Source organism: Pogona vitticeps, chromosome 6 (assembly GCF_051106095.1).
Source record: "Pogona vitticeps strain Pit_001003342236 chromosome 6, PviZW2.1, whole genome shotgun sequence".
NCBI classification, from domain to species: domain Eukaryota; kingdom Metazoa; phylum Chordata; class Lepidosauria; order Squamata; family Agamidae; genus Pogona; species Pogona vitticeps.
The window spans coordinates 52,479,366-52,496,074 of record NC_135788.1 but is presented as its reverse complement, the minus strand read 5'-3'; the positions used below and the strand labels follow the sequence as shown (position 1 = coordinate 52,496,074).

General features: G+C 42.5%; 1 protein-coding gene across 2 annotated transcripts in view; it reads left to right on the top strand.

Annotated features, from left to right (window-relative positions):
* KIF15 (kinesin family member 15) overlaps positions 1-16,709 on the top strand; it is a 76,821-nt gene that overhangs the window by 48,766 nt on the left and 11,346 nt on the right. Inside the window, exons 24-30 of one of the 2 annotated variants that reach the window (XM_073003526.2) lie at positions 304-390; positions 613-717; positions 2,195-2,317; positions 4,096-4,242; positions 6,914-7,018; positions 7,255-7,419; positions 7,920-8,029. In XM_073003526.2, the coding sequence (XP_072859627.2) occupies positions 304-390; positions 613-717; positions 2,195-2,317; positions 4,096-4,242; positions 6,914-7,018; positions 7,255-7,419; positions 7,920-8,029 (842 nt within the window). Of the gene's footprint in view, positions 1-303; positions 391-612; positions 718-2,194; positions 2,318-4,095; positions 4,243-6,913; positions 7,019-7,254; positions 7,420-7,919; positions 8,196-16,709 lie in introns of both variants that reach the window. The other variant, XM_078377375.1, reaches the window with a different exon arrangement.

Here is a 16,709-nt window from a genome sequence, read left to right as displayed (position 1 = left end):
CCTTTATTTGGCAGAACAGTGGAACCAGGAGGAAGTGGCCCCACCACCCCACTTCAGCCCCTGTGTGGCTAAAAAACACATCTGAGGACATGAAAAGCATGCAGAGATAAGCCTTGGGTGGCTCAGAGCTGCAGAAGAGTGGAGGGATCATAATGTCTGTTATTGGAACACTGCATTTATCTCTGTAGATCTAAGGAGTTATGTCATTTGCCATTATATTTTCTATCCCAAATTCATGAAGTTATGTTAGGTAGCTCAAGAGGTAACTTGAACCTTTTTTTTTTTAACTCACTTTTTTTGTAGGATGCAAAGCTTCAGAAACTGGAGTGCAATTTAAAGGCTGCTGAACAACTTATTGCTTCTCTGGAGAAAACCAATGCTGCTGATAAGGTGTGTATATAGTTTGTACTATGTTTTTAAGGATGCAGGGCTTCTCATGAAAATATGAAGAACTATGTAAGCTTTCTTCATTCTTTCTTGCACATTGCTTATGATATGCCAGTTGGCTACTGATAGATTTAAAATGTGCATCGCGTGACACTGACTTCTTTTTAACAGACTGGAATTGTATGCCTTGACAAAATCAAGGTTACCGCAATTTTACTGTTTTAGGGACTTGTATCAGATCTGATGAGCCAGATTCTGGAGATGAGGATGTCAATCAATCAGAAGCTGGAGTGCATTGAAGGACTCACAAGTGATCTGGAAGATCTAAAAGTAGGTGTCTTGTACAAATAGTCACGAGAGTTGTGTGCTAAAATGGAATGTCTTGAATCCTTTCAACAGCAAGTTGTGCTGAAGTGTTCTGATCCTTTAGGCTGTCTTAGAAATAGGAGTGTTTATCACTCCTATATTACAGAGACAAAGATACAGAATGAGATGACAGACCAGCTTCCCCTACCTCAAGTCCCCTCAAAGGCTGGATGATACAGGGTTGTAACTATGGCACTGATTGTCATCAGATCTCTGGCTGAAGCTCTGGATGAAACTTTCCATCTATCATTTTGACCAGGAACTAAGCTTTGTTCTGTTTTGCTCCCCAGATAGGGAAGGGTGTGTATGAGTGAAAGACTCCCATTCACCTCTTCTTGGAGCACTGGCACAAGATCACTCTCACTCTTCTTTCCCCATATGTGTGATGAGATGGGGAGTCATCCACTCTAACAACACTGGTACTTGTAGACAGTAGGACAAAGAAGCAGAAGTAATTTGAGTAAATTACATGCATCTCTGTTTCCTTCTTTCCCTGTATAAAAACTAAACAATTAGGAAACAGTTGCAATTGTTGGGGAGAACTAACTGAGCAGAAATAGCAAGAAATCCTTTTCTTCTGGGGAAAATGATGTATTTGAAATGCATATGCTGGAGTGAAAATTTAGGTCTTCCAAAAGTATTTTTTTAAATCTAGTAGCAAAATAGGACAAATATCTGGTTTATAAACGGTATCATTTGAGTTATAAATCATAATATTGTTTTGTGGCAACCACATTTTGTGAAATGGCTTACTTTTGGTGTTTTTCAAGATACAGTGGGGTCTCTACTTAAGAACGTCCCTACTTAAGAACAATCCAACTTAAGAACTGCTCCATTTGCTAAATTTTGCTTCTACTTGAGAACAGAAATCCAAGATAAGAACAGGAAAAAAAACCTTTCCTGCTCTTTTTTTAACCTTAGGTCATCTTAGGTTAAAAAAAAAATTCTCCCCCTAGTGGTAGAGTACGTATTAACCAGTTTTGCATTAGTTCCTATGGGAACTAATGCTTCAATGTACGAACGCACCTCTACATAACAAAAAACAGCCAGAACGGATTAATTGGTTTTCAGTCCATTCCTGTGGGAAATTTTGCTTCAACTTAAGAATGTTTCAACTTAAGAACACCATTCCAAAACGGATTAAGTTCTTAAGTAGAGGTTCCACTGTAGTTTCTATGGACGGAAAAGAGCAGATACGGATTAAATGGTTTTCAATGCATTCCTATGGGAAATGCAGATTCAACATAAGAACTTTTCAACTTGAGAACCACCTTCCAATATGGATTAAGTTCTTAAGTAGAGACCCCACTGTACCACTTATTCTTCATTCTTCCAAGTATGAAGAATTGAATGTGGCATTGTTTTTTCTACTGATCTATACATACAAAGAGATCTGATGTATAAGTGTTTTTGTCAGAACTTGACATTCTTGCTTTCTTAGTGTAAATATAATTCAGCTTTGGCTGCAAAAGAAGAAAGCAAATCAGTTATAGAAGACCAGAAAAGACAAATTGAAGAATTGAGGGAGGCCTTGGAGAGAGCACAAACTGCTGATAAAATTGAGGTATGACTTTTATGATGTCTTTCATATTTTACAAATCTAGTTTAGAAGTCTGACTACCATATTCCATTTAGCTAGAAATGGAAATTCTATAACCCTTCCCTAAATGCAAGGTGTATAAATCCTATATAAAAATCACCTTTTTATCTTAGTAGACCCTCCAAGGAATATATAATGCAATCCTGCTCTTATTCTATGGTTAGTGCCCTTTCATTGGTAGAATTTGGGCCTTTGCTTAGACACTTGTTGCTCCCCCTATTTTGAAGGCTACAAAGTAACAGGCTATTCTATTTGTCTGCCCAAGGGCTCTGCTAGGCAAAATATGCTGTACTTGGTGTTTGCCATAGAAGTAGCCCCCTCCCCAATCAATTTCTGTTCCAGCTCATTTGAAGCAAGAGGGTTTTCACCAAGCCTCAGTTCCAAGGACATTTGTGTCATTCTAACAGCAATTATCATAACATTTTTAACTGTGGATATACTATTCCCCATGGAAGAGAAACTATGTGTATGATGTTGTCAGTAGAAAAAAGCTCCATGCTCATATCGTGTTTCCCCGAAAATAAGACCTAACCTGATAAAAAGCCCTAGTATGATTTTTCAGGATGCTCGTAATATAAGCCCTAACCCAAAAACAAGCCCTGGTTAAGTGAAACCCCATCCTCTGTATTATTTGCATGCAGATACGTATATTGCAGTAAAGAATGGGATTGTGCTTGTAGCACCACCCACAAGTATTGCATCTGTGTTCAACATTTATGTGTCTATGTGCTTAGGAACCCCAAGGTGATTGGACACACAGAGAGCCATGTGTTCTTGTTGTATAAACAGCTGCTCACACTCTGGAATTCCTGTGCAAATGAAAGAGAAACAGTGGGTCTAAAAGCATAGGTATACTCCTAAATCAATAAAGCCTTATACATACTACATATGAATAGGGCTTTAGATGGGATAAAAAAACATTAAGAGATTTCTCTTTGTATACCAATGAGACTGTATCTTACATAAATTCACTGGAAAGTATACTGTTATCAAAGGATAGAGATCTACAGCTTAATTTTAAATCTTCATGTTAATGTACAAGGTAGAATCTTGAACCTTTCTAATTTCCATCTTGTTTTAAGTTGTATTGGGGCTATGTGTGTGAAAACATAAATAACCATGTACAATACAGTGGTACCTCGCTAGACGATGACCCCGCTGTATGCCAAATCCGCAGGACGGTGACTCTTTTAACTTTTTTAACGATGTTTCCTATGTGGGATTTTCGTTTGACAATGATTAAGTCCGTACTTCGTGAACCGTTTGTTCGCAAGACGATGTTTTCCGGCTCCGCAAAATGGCTGCCCTGTGTTTTCCGGACCCATGCTTCGCAGGGCAGGCATTTTAACAGCTAATCAGCACTCAGAAAATGGCTTTCCCTATGGGCAATCTTCACTGGACAACGAGGTAATTTCCACATTGGAATGCATTAAATGGGTTTCAATGCATTCCAATGGGGAAACTGTTTTCACTGGACAATGTTTTCACTTAACAGCGATTTCAGTGGAACGGATTATTGTCGTGGTGCAGGGCACCACTGTACAAATGACATACAGTACTTTAAAATCATTTTGCCTAGAAATGCAGTATATGAATTTAAAACACTGTAAAGCCCCTGCTGTTTTTAAAAAGGCAGTTGAGGAAAAAAGGAAAGGCAGTGAAGGCTATGTGCATATGTGTACTGATCGTGCTGTCTCTCTGATTCAGCTATTTGTTATTGTTACTGTGTTTTGTTTACATAGAAGGAAATTCTTTGTGAAGAACTGCATCACACTTCTGAGCAGTTAAACAGTTTAACAGAAGCTTCTAAAAACCATGCAGCACTTCTTCAGTCTGCACAAGAAGACCTAATTAGGAAGGAAGCCTTAATCCAGGAACTTCAGGAACAGGTAAATACATTATCACCACTGAGAAACATTTGAAAACTGTTGATGGAAGAGAGAGGTACCTGCCTAGCCGGCCAGATGAGCTAAATCAACCCTGGTGATCAATAGAGTGACAGATGTCGCAAGTGTGGCAATCTCCTCTGAAGCCCCTATTCCCCCAGGCCTTCACGAGGTTCTCGCTCTTCTTTCTTTGCTGCCACCAGGTATTACTGCTTTAATATCGTTTAATCATGGAGACGTGTGCTTTTAAAATGTAAGTCATTTATTAGATCAGGGAAGTTAATATATGATAAATATTCAACAAGTAAATCACAGGTTGATAATAACTAGTATTTGAATCAAAACTGCTATAATTATAAACCTCTTTTAACTCTCTATTCTATTCATTGTTCTCCTAGAGCTCTAATTCACTCTTAATTCACTTTTAAGTTTCACACTATCTCTCACTACCAGAATCTCTCCTCATACTCCGTACACCAGTCTTTATATCCAGGCCCCTCCCCCTTTAGCTCCGCCTTCTGTCCACTCATAGGCCCCTTCTTCACTGTTCAGCTGTGATGGACAGGTGAGGGTGGGGCTGATTGCTACAGCAAGCAGATAGCTCTCACATTTTCTTCTACATGTAGAAAAGAAAGGAGTCTCATTATCTTATACTGATCCAGATTGGGTACTTTTGTAATATAAGAGTGGCTGCATTCAGATGTTCTGTGAATGAACCTTTGGCTTATCAGCTTCTCCTGCTTGTCTTCTCCAGTGCAATTGTGAGAAAATCAGTAGCTTTTACTTCCATTTTAAGTTGTTTATTGTTATATCTGAATTTTGGCAGTTTGTGTTTGGTCTTGAGTAGTGAACATCAAACTATGGTTTATGAAGTTGGCTTGTTTCCAGTAAATTATAATTTATAGTTTAGATCTAACACTAAACTTCAAGTAATTGGGGGGAAAGCAACATTTTTTCCTGTTCCTGATAATAATGATGGAAGAAGAGGGGGAGAGTGCATGAACCAATGTTTGTGCATGTACTGAAAAGCCATAGTTTGACATTGAATCTATAGCAAATTAGTGATATGTTTGCTTACTTACTTACTGTAAATGCTATTAGTTATTCATACAAGAGCAATTGCTGAAGTTGCTAAAGTTGCTCTGGCTAATTGATGAGGTGCTATTCGTATGTCAGTAATTTGCCTGATAGTGCACCCAGTCACTTGCCTAGAATGTATCTGACATGCACCTAGCAAACTTTATCAATTGCTGTAGCATCTTTTGTGATTCCTCTCGTACATATCTCAACATCCACTAAGATTTTAGCCAGTGGATAAAACACTAATTCAAGTTGTGTCCAGAATTTCCTATATGTGGTTACTGTATCTTCTTTTGCATAGTTCCTTTATTCTTTGTCAATAAAGGAAGTAGAGAACCTTCTTCTGGACCATTAACTGAACAACTAAGACACACATGCTTGTGATGTGTGGCCTTGTGCACTAATTTATGCCACAACAACGGGCTAGACACCCTTCCATTTTTGTGAAAGCCAAACTTTCTGCTCATCATTTTATTTGAGGATAGTTGTAACTGCTGCAGCCAAAACATCAGAAGAAGACTGAGACTTTGAAACGTAGCCATGAAGGAATATGAAAGATCCTTAATAGTAGAGATGTGTTGTCAGAGACCAGGATAATTCATACTGATGGCAGCAATGCAGGAAAGACAGATGAATTCTAGATCAAAGTCTGATCTACTGCAAAAAGCTAAACTGACTAAACGGAGAGTACCATACTCACATTGAAGTCAAATGAGGAGGCAAGGCTCACTGGAAAAGACCCGGTGAGGAAAAGATGAAAGCAGCAGGGAAGAATGAACATGAGATGGAATTGATAAAGGAGGAAAGAAGCGACGGCCTTTAGTTTACAGGACCAGAGGAGGGCGGTTAATGATGTAACCTTTTCCTTAGGACCTCAGTGATAGGAGATCATTAATTCATTGGATTGACATTATAATACAATGGCACAAAACAACAAACAGCTGCTTTCAATCTTTGGAATCAGCATGCTTTTATAACATGCACATTTCAGTTGCATATCAGAATGGAGATTTGGGAATATGTATACATTTTTAATGACATTAAAAGTGAGGGTACATGAGAGAGAGAAATGAGAGTGTTCTTTGCACCCTTTCCTGTTCAATTGACTACTGAACTGGCAGACAGGTTTGTTTTTTCCTTTGTGTCCTGCTGATCCCTTACTCTGGATTTGAAGCAGTGCAGTTCTCTCAGCAGTGCTACATGAGGGCAGCCCATGTATTGCAAACAGAAAATAAGTAACAGACATGGAAATTGATGCTGCTTGCAGAGCTTTGCTGTACTGGCTTGGTAATGTGTGGTTCATCCTTCCACACCACATCCCCAACAATAGTAACCTGGCATCGTGGTATGGACTGCTTGAATAGAGACAAAAATACAGTACATAATACCAGATCCACAGCTAGAGTATAAATGTATATAGCTTTAACTGTCACAAGAAGTTAGGCCGAAGACTTTCAAGATAGGAAATAATCAGCTGGAAGAATAATTTAATCCAAGTTCATCTGTTTATACATTTTGTGAGTGCAAAGCACTAGCCTAGGCTATGTTCTGGCAATTGACTGTTGCCCTTTTAATCTGTTGACATTTTATATAGCTGAAGAAAAAGACAGAAGAATTGGAAAACAAGAGAACTGAATATGAATCTAAAATGCGTCAAATAGACTGTGTCATGGAATCCTCTGCTGTAGCACTTCCACAGGTATTTTTTTTAAGTTCATTGCTTTATAATACAGTTGCTTCCATCACATGCTTAAGTACATGCTTAAGTATTCCAAGCAATAGATCTGTTGGTCTGTGAAAGATCAGACAAGAAGCAAAACAAAAATAAAAATAAAAAAGACAACAAAAAAATGGTCATACCTTAAAGACTAACTGAGAGAGATTCAAAGCAATGTCCTGTTCAGCTATTTGTATTTTTCTGTGTTTGCTTAATAGACTCCCCAAACTCCACCCAATTTTGACAAAAATCTGGCAAAGCTGCTGGAGACACACGAACAGGAGATAGCAGATCAAAGAGCATCTGTATTTACTTTGGAACATCTTGTATCAGAGTTAAATGAAGAAAGAGATGCTAAAAATAATGAAATTCTAAGACTAAAGGTAAATGATTCAGGCAGTTTGTATATCTAGTTTCATCATTTGGAGGTTACTATAGTGTCTGTTTGCTGCCATTTTAAAATATGATTTTTCTCATCTTGTTTGAAATTTTTAAATAAATGGGGAGACGAAGAAGAAACAAGCAAGTCCATTGGGCAAACATTTGATAATAAATTGGTTTCACATCAATTCTTTTAAACCCCCGAAAAAGATTTTGGCACATTTTTGTTGCTTTTGTTGTTTTTAGTACTGTTTTACCTCCTGTTTTAATATTATATTTGGTCAATTCTTTTTAAATATTGTTATAATCTGATTTGTAAACTTTTAATATTTTTAATACTGTAAGCTGCCTTAGATCCTTTTTAGGAGAAAGGTGGGAGATAAATATTTTAAATAAATACGTTTTGCACAAAAGCTTGCAAGTTTAACCAAGACTACTTGCAGAACAGTTTTGAAATGCTTGTTTGTAAATCAGTGAGATAATACTCTCTTCTTTTGTCTAGACTCAGCTGTGCAAACTGGAAAACACTCGTCTGGAAATGCAGGTATTAATGGAAAATAACAGAAATCTGCAGAGCCAACTTGAGGAAGCCAGAAGAGGAAGGAGGACAAGGTACAAAACAATGTTATGCAATAAGATGGCTCTCACAGTACTAACTCAAGAGAAGTCTTGTTCTACAGAATTAGAGCACAGAATTTTAAACACCAGCGATTCGTACAAAGCCTCCCCATACCATAAGTGGCTTTTCAAACATCCCTAATACTGGCCTATCTGAAAGGTGTGTTATAAAAGATTATGAGATTCCTTTAATATCTTTGGACATAAATGAGCTGTATAAATGGATTTCTGGCAGTGGTACAAAATATCCAGATATTCAAGACCTTCAAGGACATGACATAGCTTTTTCTATATGTCAACAGTTTTCAAAGAAGAATCAATGGAGGCAAAGAATATGGCTCAGTTACTAGAGGGACTGTTCCGCTTTACAGCTTTGGCTTTGTTCTTTTAGGTGACAAGCTACTATCACTCCAGCAGGGCTGACCCACAAACCAGCATTTACAAAGTATACAAAGGAGCACAGTGTGAATAACTAGGAACATAGCACTGTGCACACACTGCCCTGCCTCACAGGCAAATTGTGTTCTTTTGTGTTTCCCTCTTTTGGGTAACCTTTCTCCCTTTGCCTGCCACGTCACCCAGGAAATGTTTCAGCCAACAGCCTTTTAAGGGCTGCTGTCAACAACCAATCAGAATATTCAGGATGGGGGTGATTGGGAATTTTGAAACTGTAAATGGGCCTGGATTGGTGGAGCCCACAAAAAAAAGTTCTATTACAACTCTCTCTTGGTTTTGCTTCATTCAGGCTCCTGGCACCTTCCATCTTGTGGTGTTTTCCTACCTGGCAAGCGCCTGCTTTTCTGTGCAAGCTGGATCCTTTCCTCTTTTTGTTTTCTTGGGGGGGATTTTTCTCAGTGTCTATGGGGATTATTTTTGCTGCTGTCTACTGCTACAATGGACTCAAAGAGAAGAAGGGAAACAATGGGGTGGCAATCTCCATATTCTAGTCATTTGGGTTTGGGAGGGGCTTTGTTCTTTTTGTCTCTGTTGGCTTGCTTGCTTTTATTGGGTTTTGGGAGAGTGGTCTATATGTGTGCTCTTTATCTTGTTATTTTCTCCATGCTTTCTCCATTTGATTTTTAAAAAATTGCTAATAGGCTAATTTACTGTGTATTTATTCTGTTAAAAGTGTATATTTTTTAGTTTGTTATTTGGACTCTTTGGTAGTGGTGGTTGGTTCTCCTTCGTGGCCTCTATGAATGCACACTAATGGGTTAATCTGCGCCTGAGCAGAGCAGCCTCGGAAGCGTCTATAACATTAAGTACTTGGTGACAGGACCTCACACCTAGGCTATATCACTGCCCCTGGCACCCAGTGCCTCAGTTCCATTTCCTGTGGCCACTGTAGCAGCATCGTTCAGAGTGTCTCTTGTCTCGCTTGTTCCCTTAAAAAGTTCGGACTGGACCTCCCTCGTTTGATTTTCAGACCGGAATGTTAGCTCTTTTGTCTTGTGAGTTGGAATTAAAGCATAAAACTGAGTTTTGAGGCATGTATGGCCTCTAAAATACCGTTCAAGCACTGCATGGCCTGCAACTCGAAAGATCCTTCCAAAGACAGCCATTCGAAGTGCCTGTTTTGTTTGGGGGAGGGGCATCAGCTGGCCTCATGCGTTCACTACAGGGCCTTTACCAAGCCTGCCCTGAAGCGCAGGCCAGACAGGCTGATGCCGTTCTTGTGGTCAAAGTCCCTTGACCCGCCTGCCATGGGCCCCCTAAGACCACTGCTGTCTGAGGCTTCCTCTGTTTCCGGGTGCTCTCCACCGCAGCCCAAGAGACCGGAATATCGTCATCCTCGAGGTCGACAGCCTCCGCTGCAGTGGCAAAGCCTCCCTTGAGCCCGAGCCAGTCTAAGAAAAAGAAGAGGCCTGCGCCCCCAGTGGTTCCAGTGACACCGGCACTTTTATCCGAGCCCATCAAGCTCGAGGCTTTGGAGGATGAGGTGATTCCTCTGTCCAGGATGGTGGCGCCCCTCTTTCCTCATCCTAGCCAGATCTCTGGCTCACCGCGGGATTCTCCACCCCCCAGATCAGAAACCCTGGTCCCTGTTTCGCCGGTGCCTGTTGTGATGCTGCAGAAGAAGAAGAGGAAAACCAGGCACCTCGAGCCCAAACCTGTTTGAGCTCACCCGGAGGTGCCTTCATGGGAAGATTCCCGTGGTTTCCCGCTGAGGACCTTCGGCCTCAACAGCCTGCCTTCTTGGCGTTCGAGCCTGCCACATTCTTTGCTTTTAAACAGTGGCAATTGTTCTGCGAGCAGTTTCAAAGGTTCCAGCTGTACGCGGGCTCTTGCTTTCACCATCCGGCTGGACCCCCTTCTCGACCTCCGGCAAGGGAACAGCCTAGGTCAGTCATGTCTGGTCATTTAACATTGGACCCTACACAGGAGCACTGACGCCTAATAGAACAAGCTTTATACAGAGCTGCCTCTCCCATTCCACCTTGAGCTCGACAGAAGGACTTTCTTGAGGATCTTCTGAACTTTGAGTCAGAATTGGAGTTCCCTCAGGGTCAATCACCAACATCGGACCGCGAGGCCAAGCCCGACTTGGAATCTAGTGAAGATGAGAGTGAGATCAGGGGTGAATCACCAATTGATGCTGCCACCTCAGCTTCGGCGACCATCGGGAGTCACCCTCCATCTTCTTCTGAAGACTATACGTCCTATGCGCAGCTTATTGAGCACATAGCCGAGGTTCTGGATTTGGCTGTAGTTCAGCCAGAGCTACAGCAGATGGGCAAGGTGTATGACGACATCAGCAAAGACCAGTTGGCCCCACTGAAGTTGGCCTTTATCCCTTCACTTTTGAGTTTGGCCAAAGAATCTTGGGATAAACCCTCCACTTCCCAACAGATTCCGAGAAGAGTTGAGAACTTATATAAGATCCATGGTGGAGGTACAGAGTTTCTTGCAAAGCATCCACTTCCAAATTCACTGGTGGTGGATGCTACGCAGTATCGCTCTCATACTAGGTATTCAGCCTCTCCTTTAGATAAGGAAGGATAGAAACTGGACTTGTTGGGGCGCAGGTCCTATACACTTGCTACCTTTGTCCTGAGAGTAGCAAATTACCTGGCGGCCATGGGTGCCTATCACAGGCACCTGTGAAATGCAGTTCTCCCTGCATTGCATGCGGCACCAGAAGATATCAAAGCAGCCTGTCTAGCTAATCATCAGGAGGCCATGTCGCTGGCACGCCAGGAGAGGGTTGCAGCCAGGCATGTGGTGGATGCCTCTTCAAAGCAACTGGCTTCTGCGATTGCACTATGTAGACACACTTCGTTAAGATCTGCATCCATTGCTGAGGATGTGAGGAGTAGAAATGAAGATCTCCTGTTCGATGGTTTGGGCCTCTTCAACCCCAAAATGGATGAGATCCTTGAAAGTCTTCTGAAACATAGAAAGACAGCCAAGTCCTTCTCCTCCCAACCAGCATCTCGGGGCTCCTGGAGGCATTCCTATTCTTCAAGACTGTACTACAACCACTTCAGATCACAACAGGTGACCTCAAGGTCAGTCCCGACAACAGGCTGGTAGGCAGAGGCAACGCCAGCAAATTCATTGCCAGGACCGTAAGGACAAGCAGTCGGTTTAGCCTTCTGCGGCTGCTGGCACCGTTGATTCATAGGAAGATTCACCATTGATTCATTAGACTAGCCCAATAATTTTTTGATGCCTGGAGGTCAGTCACCTCTGACTCTTGGGTTCTCACCATAATTGCCACTGGTTATGCAATTGAGTTCAACTCCACACCTTGCACAGGTTTCATTAGAAATACAGACAGTTCACCTGTTTTGTGTGAGGAGGTAGACAAGCTACTCTCTAAGGATGCCATTGTCTTGGTGGAAAATCCTGACATCTCAAGCAGTCTTTTCTCGCACTACTTTATTATACCTAAGAAAGATGGTGGACTTCGACCTATCCTTGATCTCAGAGCCTTGAATTTTTACATTACGCCTTAAGGTTTTTGCATGGTCTCCCTCAATGGTACTATCCAGATGTTCAAACAGGGAGACTGGTTTGTTCTTGTTGACCTCAAGGTCATGTACGTTCACATCAGTATCCATCCTGAGTACCATCGATTTCTTCGCTTCTCACTGGATGGTGTAATATATGAGTTCAAGGCTCTCCCATTCGGGTTGTCTACCTCACCAAGAGTGTTTACGAAGTGTCTGGCTCTGGTGGCTGCTTACCAGCGTTTGCAGGGCATCACAGTCTTCCCCTAACTTGATGATTGGTTGCTAGTAGGGTCATTTCCTGAAGTTTTGTCACAGCATGTAACCTTTACTCTGTCGTTCCTCTCTGAACTTGGTTTACAGGTCAACCAAGAAAAGTCCACTCTGACTCCCACCCAGAATTTAACCTACATCAGGGGTGTCCTGGATGCGGTCTCAGGCCGTGCCTTCATTCCAGAAAGCCGCATTCTGAAGATATAGGAGCTGCTTCCTCACTTCACTGCAGGGGCAAGAGTCCAAGCTTTGTTGGTTCAGCAGCTGTTAGGCCTCATTGCCTCCACCATGGCAGTCATTCAATATGCCAGGCTGAAGATGCGTTCCCTTCAGGCATGGTACCTGGTGTTGTTCAACCCTCTCATTGATCAACCCTCCAAGACTCTTACACTTTCAGAGGAGCTGGCAGAGCAGCTGACCTGGTGATTCCTCCACTCGAATCTCCTTGGGGGCAAACCCTTCGGCCCTCTGCAGCCATCGATCCAGCTCACCACAGATGCCAGCACACATCCTGGATTTGACAGCAAATGGTCACTGGACTCCAGAAGAAGCCTGTCTTCACATCAATGTTCTGGAACTCTTGGCTGTTTTCAAGGCTCTTCAGGCATTCGAGCATCTCCTCACGGGGAAAGTGGCACAGTTGGCATCCGACAACATCACAGTCGTGTGTTATCTGAACAAGCAAGGAGGTACACACTCCCAACGGCTTCTGCATCTCACAATCCAAGTCTGGGAGTGGTGCTACGAATGCCACATCTTCCTGATTGTGGTACGTGTAGCTTCCACCGACAACCTCCTTGCAGATTGTCTGAGTCGATCCCAGAACTGCACTCACAAGTGGTCTCTGGATGATACAGTCTTCCACTCCCTCTGCCAGAGGTGGGGCACGCCATGCCTGGATGTGTTTGCTTCTGCTACGAACAGCAAATGTGTCAGGTACTGTTCCCGGGGTGCAGCAGGGAGCTTCTCAGAGAGGGATGCGTTCATGGTCCCTTGGACAGAAGGTCTTCGGTACATGTTTCCTCCCATCCCTCTGATCCAGAAGGTGATCATCAAGATCCGCCAGGACGGGGTGAATGCCATCTTCATCGCTCCCTGGTGGCCTCGCCAAGCCTGGTTTGCCCCTCCCACTTCAGTTGGCCGTGGATCACTTTCGACTCCCGAACCTCCCTCATCTGCTCTCCCTCCACAATAGCAGGACACTCCATCTGAATTCCCTGCATCTCACAGCTTGGAGGCTGGACCTTTGATAGAGGATGTCCTTAGCCGTGCCTGTAGATCTTCTACTCTGGCTACCTTTGCGCGAAAGTGAACATCTCTCTTTGACTTTGCTGCCAGACACAACTTACCTATGTGCCCTACAGCACTGGACACTCTTCTGAAGTTTCTCCTCCTTCTTTTCCAGCGTGGGTTATCATATTATGCTTAAAGTCTACATTTCCGCAATAGTTGCTTATCAGCCGCTCTTTCTTATGCAGCCAAGTTGTTTCAACATCCAATGTTGAAACAGTTCCTGAAGGGTCTCCCCAAGATGCGTCCGGCATACAAGCCACCCATGCCACACTGGTCTCTTCAGCTGGTTCTCCATAAGTTGATATCTCCTCCATTCAAGCCTCTCCCTTCCACGTCATTGAGACTACTTACCTTCAAGACAGTCTTTCTACTCGCTGTCACTTCGACAAGGCATGTGAGTGAACTCACGATGCTGCAGGTGGACCCACCTTTTATACAGTTTCACCCTGACAAAATCACTCTGTTTCCAGATGTCTCCTTTCTCCCAAAGGTGGCAACATCTTTCCACCTAAATCAGCCAGTGGTCTTAGCTACCTTTTTTCCGAACCCTACAACTAATTTGGAAATATCACTCCATTCCCTGGATGTCAAAAGGGCTTTGGCCTACTACATTTCCAGGACTGAGTCCTTTCGTTCTTCTCAAAGACTATTTGTGTCATTTCAAGGACACTCTAAAGCAGGGGTCAGGGAATTTTTTTACCTTTTACCCCCCCAAAAAAAATTTTTATATACACCGACATTACACCCTTGATTTGAAAGGAAGGAAATGATACATTATTTGAATTCAAAATCTTATTTAATCTACACAGGCTGTGTAGTGAACTAGCAGGATGCACCAGATTTAATAAAAATGTGCACTATTTTTCCTGGAACGCAGTGCACACTAGCCATGGGGTGGTATAGGGAGTACTAAGGTGTCCAACGTGCCTAGCAAGTTGCATTACATTTTTTGCTACCTCGCAGATGATTTAATCATCATCAGTGGCTGCCAGAGTGGTGCTAGCAATGGGGTGTTTGCTAGAGACTTCCAAGTTGGGTGTGTGTTTCCTACCACTTTCATCATTCTGTGTGTGGTGTGCTAAAAGGAACAAACCAGGCTAAAGGTCATGTCACCCACCCTAAGTGACATGGAAAACTCAGCAGTGGCCAGATACAGTAATTGAAAAAGATCAGTCTACATCCCAATTCCAAAGCTAGAGAGTTCCAGAAAAACATCTACTTCTGCTTCATTGACTACGCCAAAGCCTTTGACTGTGTGGACCACAACAAACTATGGCAAGTTTCTTTCTCCTTAAAGAAATGGGAGTGCCTGACCACCTTATCTATCTCCTGAGAAATCTATATGTGGGATAGGAAGCAAGAGTTAGAACTGGATATGGAACAACTGATTGGTTCAAAATTGGGAAAGGAGTACAACAAGGCTGTATATTGTCCCCTGGCTTATTTAACTTATATGCAGAATACATCATGCGAAAGGCTGGACTGGATGAATCCAAAGCCAAAATTAATATTGCCAGAAGAAATATCAACAACCTCAGATATGCAGATGATCCCACTCTCATGGCAGAAAGTGAGGAGGAAATAAAGAACCTCATAATGAGGATGAAAGAGGAGAGCGCAAAAAATGGTCTGAAGCTCAACATCAAAAAAAAACTAAGATTGTGGCCACTGGTCCCATCACGTCCTGGCAAATAAAAGGAGAAGATATGGAGGCAGAGACATATTTTACCTTCTTGGGCTCCATAATCACTGCAGATGGTGACAGCAGACACAAAATTAAAAGACACCGGCTTCTTGGGAGGAAAGTAATCAGAAACCTAGACAGCATCTTAAAAATAAGATATATCACCTCGCCGACAAAGGTCTGCATAGTCAAAGCTATGGTTTTTCCAGTAGTGATGTATGGAAGTGAGAGCTGGACCATAAAGAAGGCTGACTGCCGAAGAATTTATGCTTTTGAATTGTGGTGCTGGACTGCAAGAAGAACAAACCTATTCATTCTGAAGGAAATCAACCCTGAGTGCTCACTGGAAGGATAGATCCAATACTTTGGCCCTCTCATGAGAAAAGAAAACTCCCTGGAAATGACCCTGATGTTGGGAAAGTGTGAGGGCAAGAGGAGAAGGGGACGACAGAGGATGAGATAGTTGGACAGTGTCATCGAAGCTACCAACATTTTTGACCAAACTCCGGGAGGCCGTGTAAGATAGGAGGGCCTGGCGTGCTCTGGTCCATGGGGTCACGAAGAGTAGGACACGACTTAACAACTAAACTACAACATTTATAAAGCTTATTAAGTACATTGAAATCCTGGACTTGTTTCCTCCAAAGTAAACCATCCTCAGAAAACCTGCTATACATAGAGGTGCAGACTTTTAATACACATTTTATACACTACATAAAGTGTATACAAACATTTCACTTACTTGAAATGTAGTGTTGGAAAACAGTTTTACAGATAGAATGACTTGTCAGAGAGATAAGGAAAGCAAACTAAGTATGGACTCCCACTAGAAGCTAAAATAAGCAAACAAAGCGTACAATGGCATCATGAGAAGACAAGCTCAATGGAAAAGGCAGCAATGCAGGAAAAAATGCTATACAGTAGGAAAATAGGATGCACGTGAGATGGATTGACTCAATAAAGAAAGCCACAGTCTTTGCTTGTAAGACCTTTTGTTTGGTGTTGGAGTCAAAGCAGGACCAGGAGCAGAGAGACAAGAGATTCTGATTTGGGGAATAAACTATGATACTCTTGCCTGCTTTGAGGATGAGAAATAGAAAAATGCAATTGCTACACACTTCAGTCATCTAGTCCCAGGAAGTCAGTCTCTCTCACACACACATGCACCCACCCTCCCTCCCTAGATTTTCTACAATCTTACCTTTAAATAAGCTTGATGAACCCACTTGACCAGAGCAGTTGCTTCTTCCACAGCTTTCCTTCGGGGTGTTGACCTCACCGATGTCTGCAAGGCTGCGATCTGGTCTACGCCCTTCACCTTTGCAGCACACTGCCGCCTCAGTGTACAGGCCAATGCAGAGGCTGCTGTGGGAAGAGCTGTACTGGCTTCTGTTCTGTCATGATGCCCACCTTCCTGGTAAGTCAGCTTGCTAGTCACCCATTAGTGTGCATTCACAGAGGCCACGAAGGA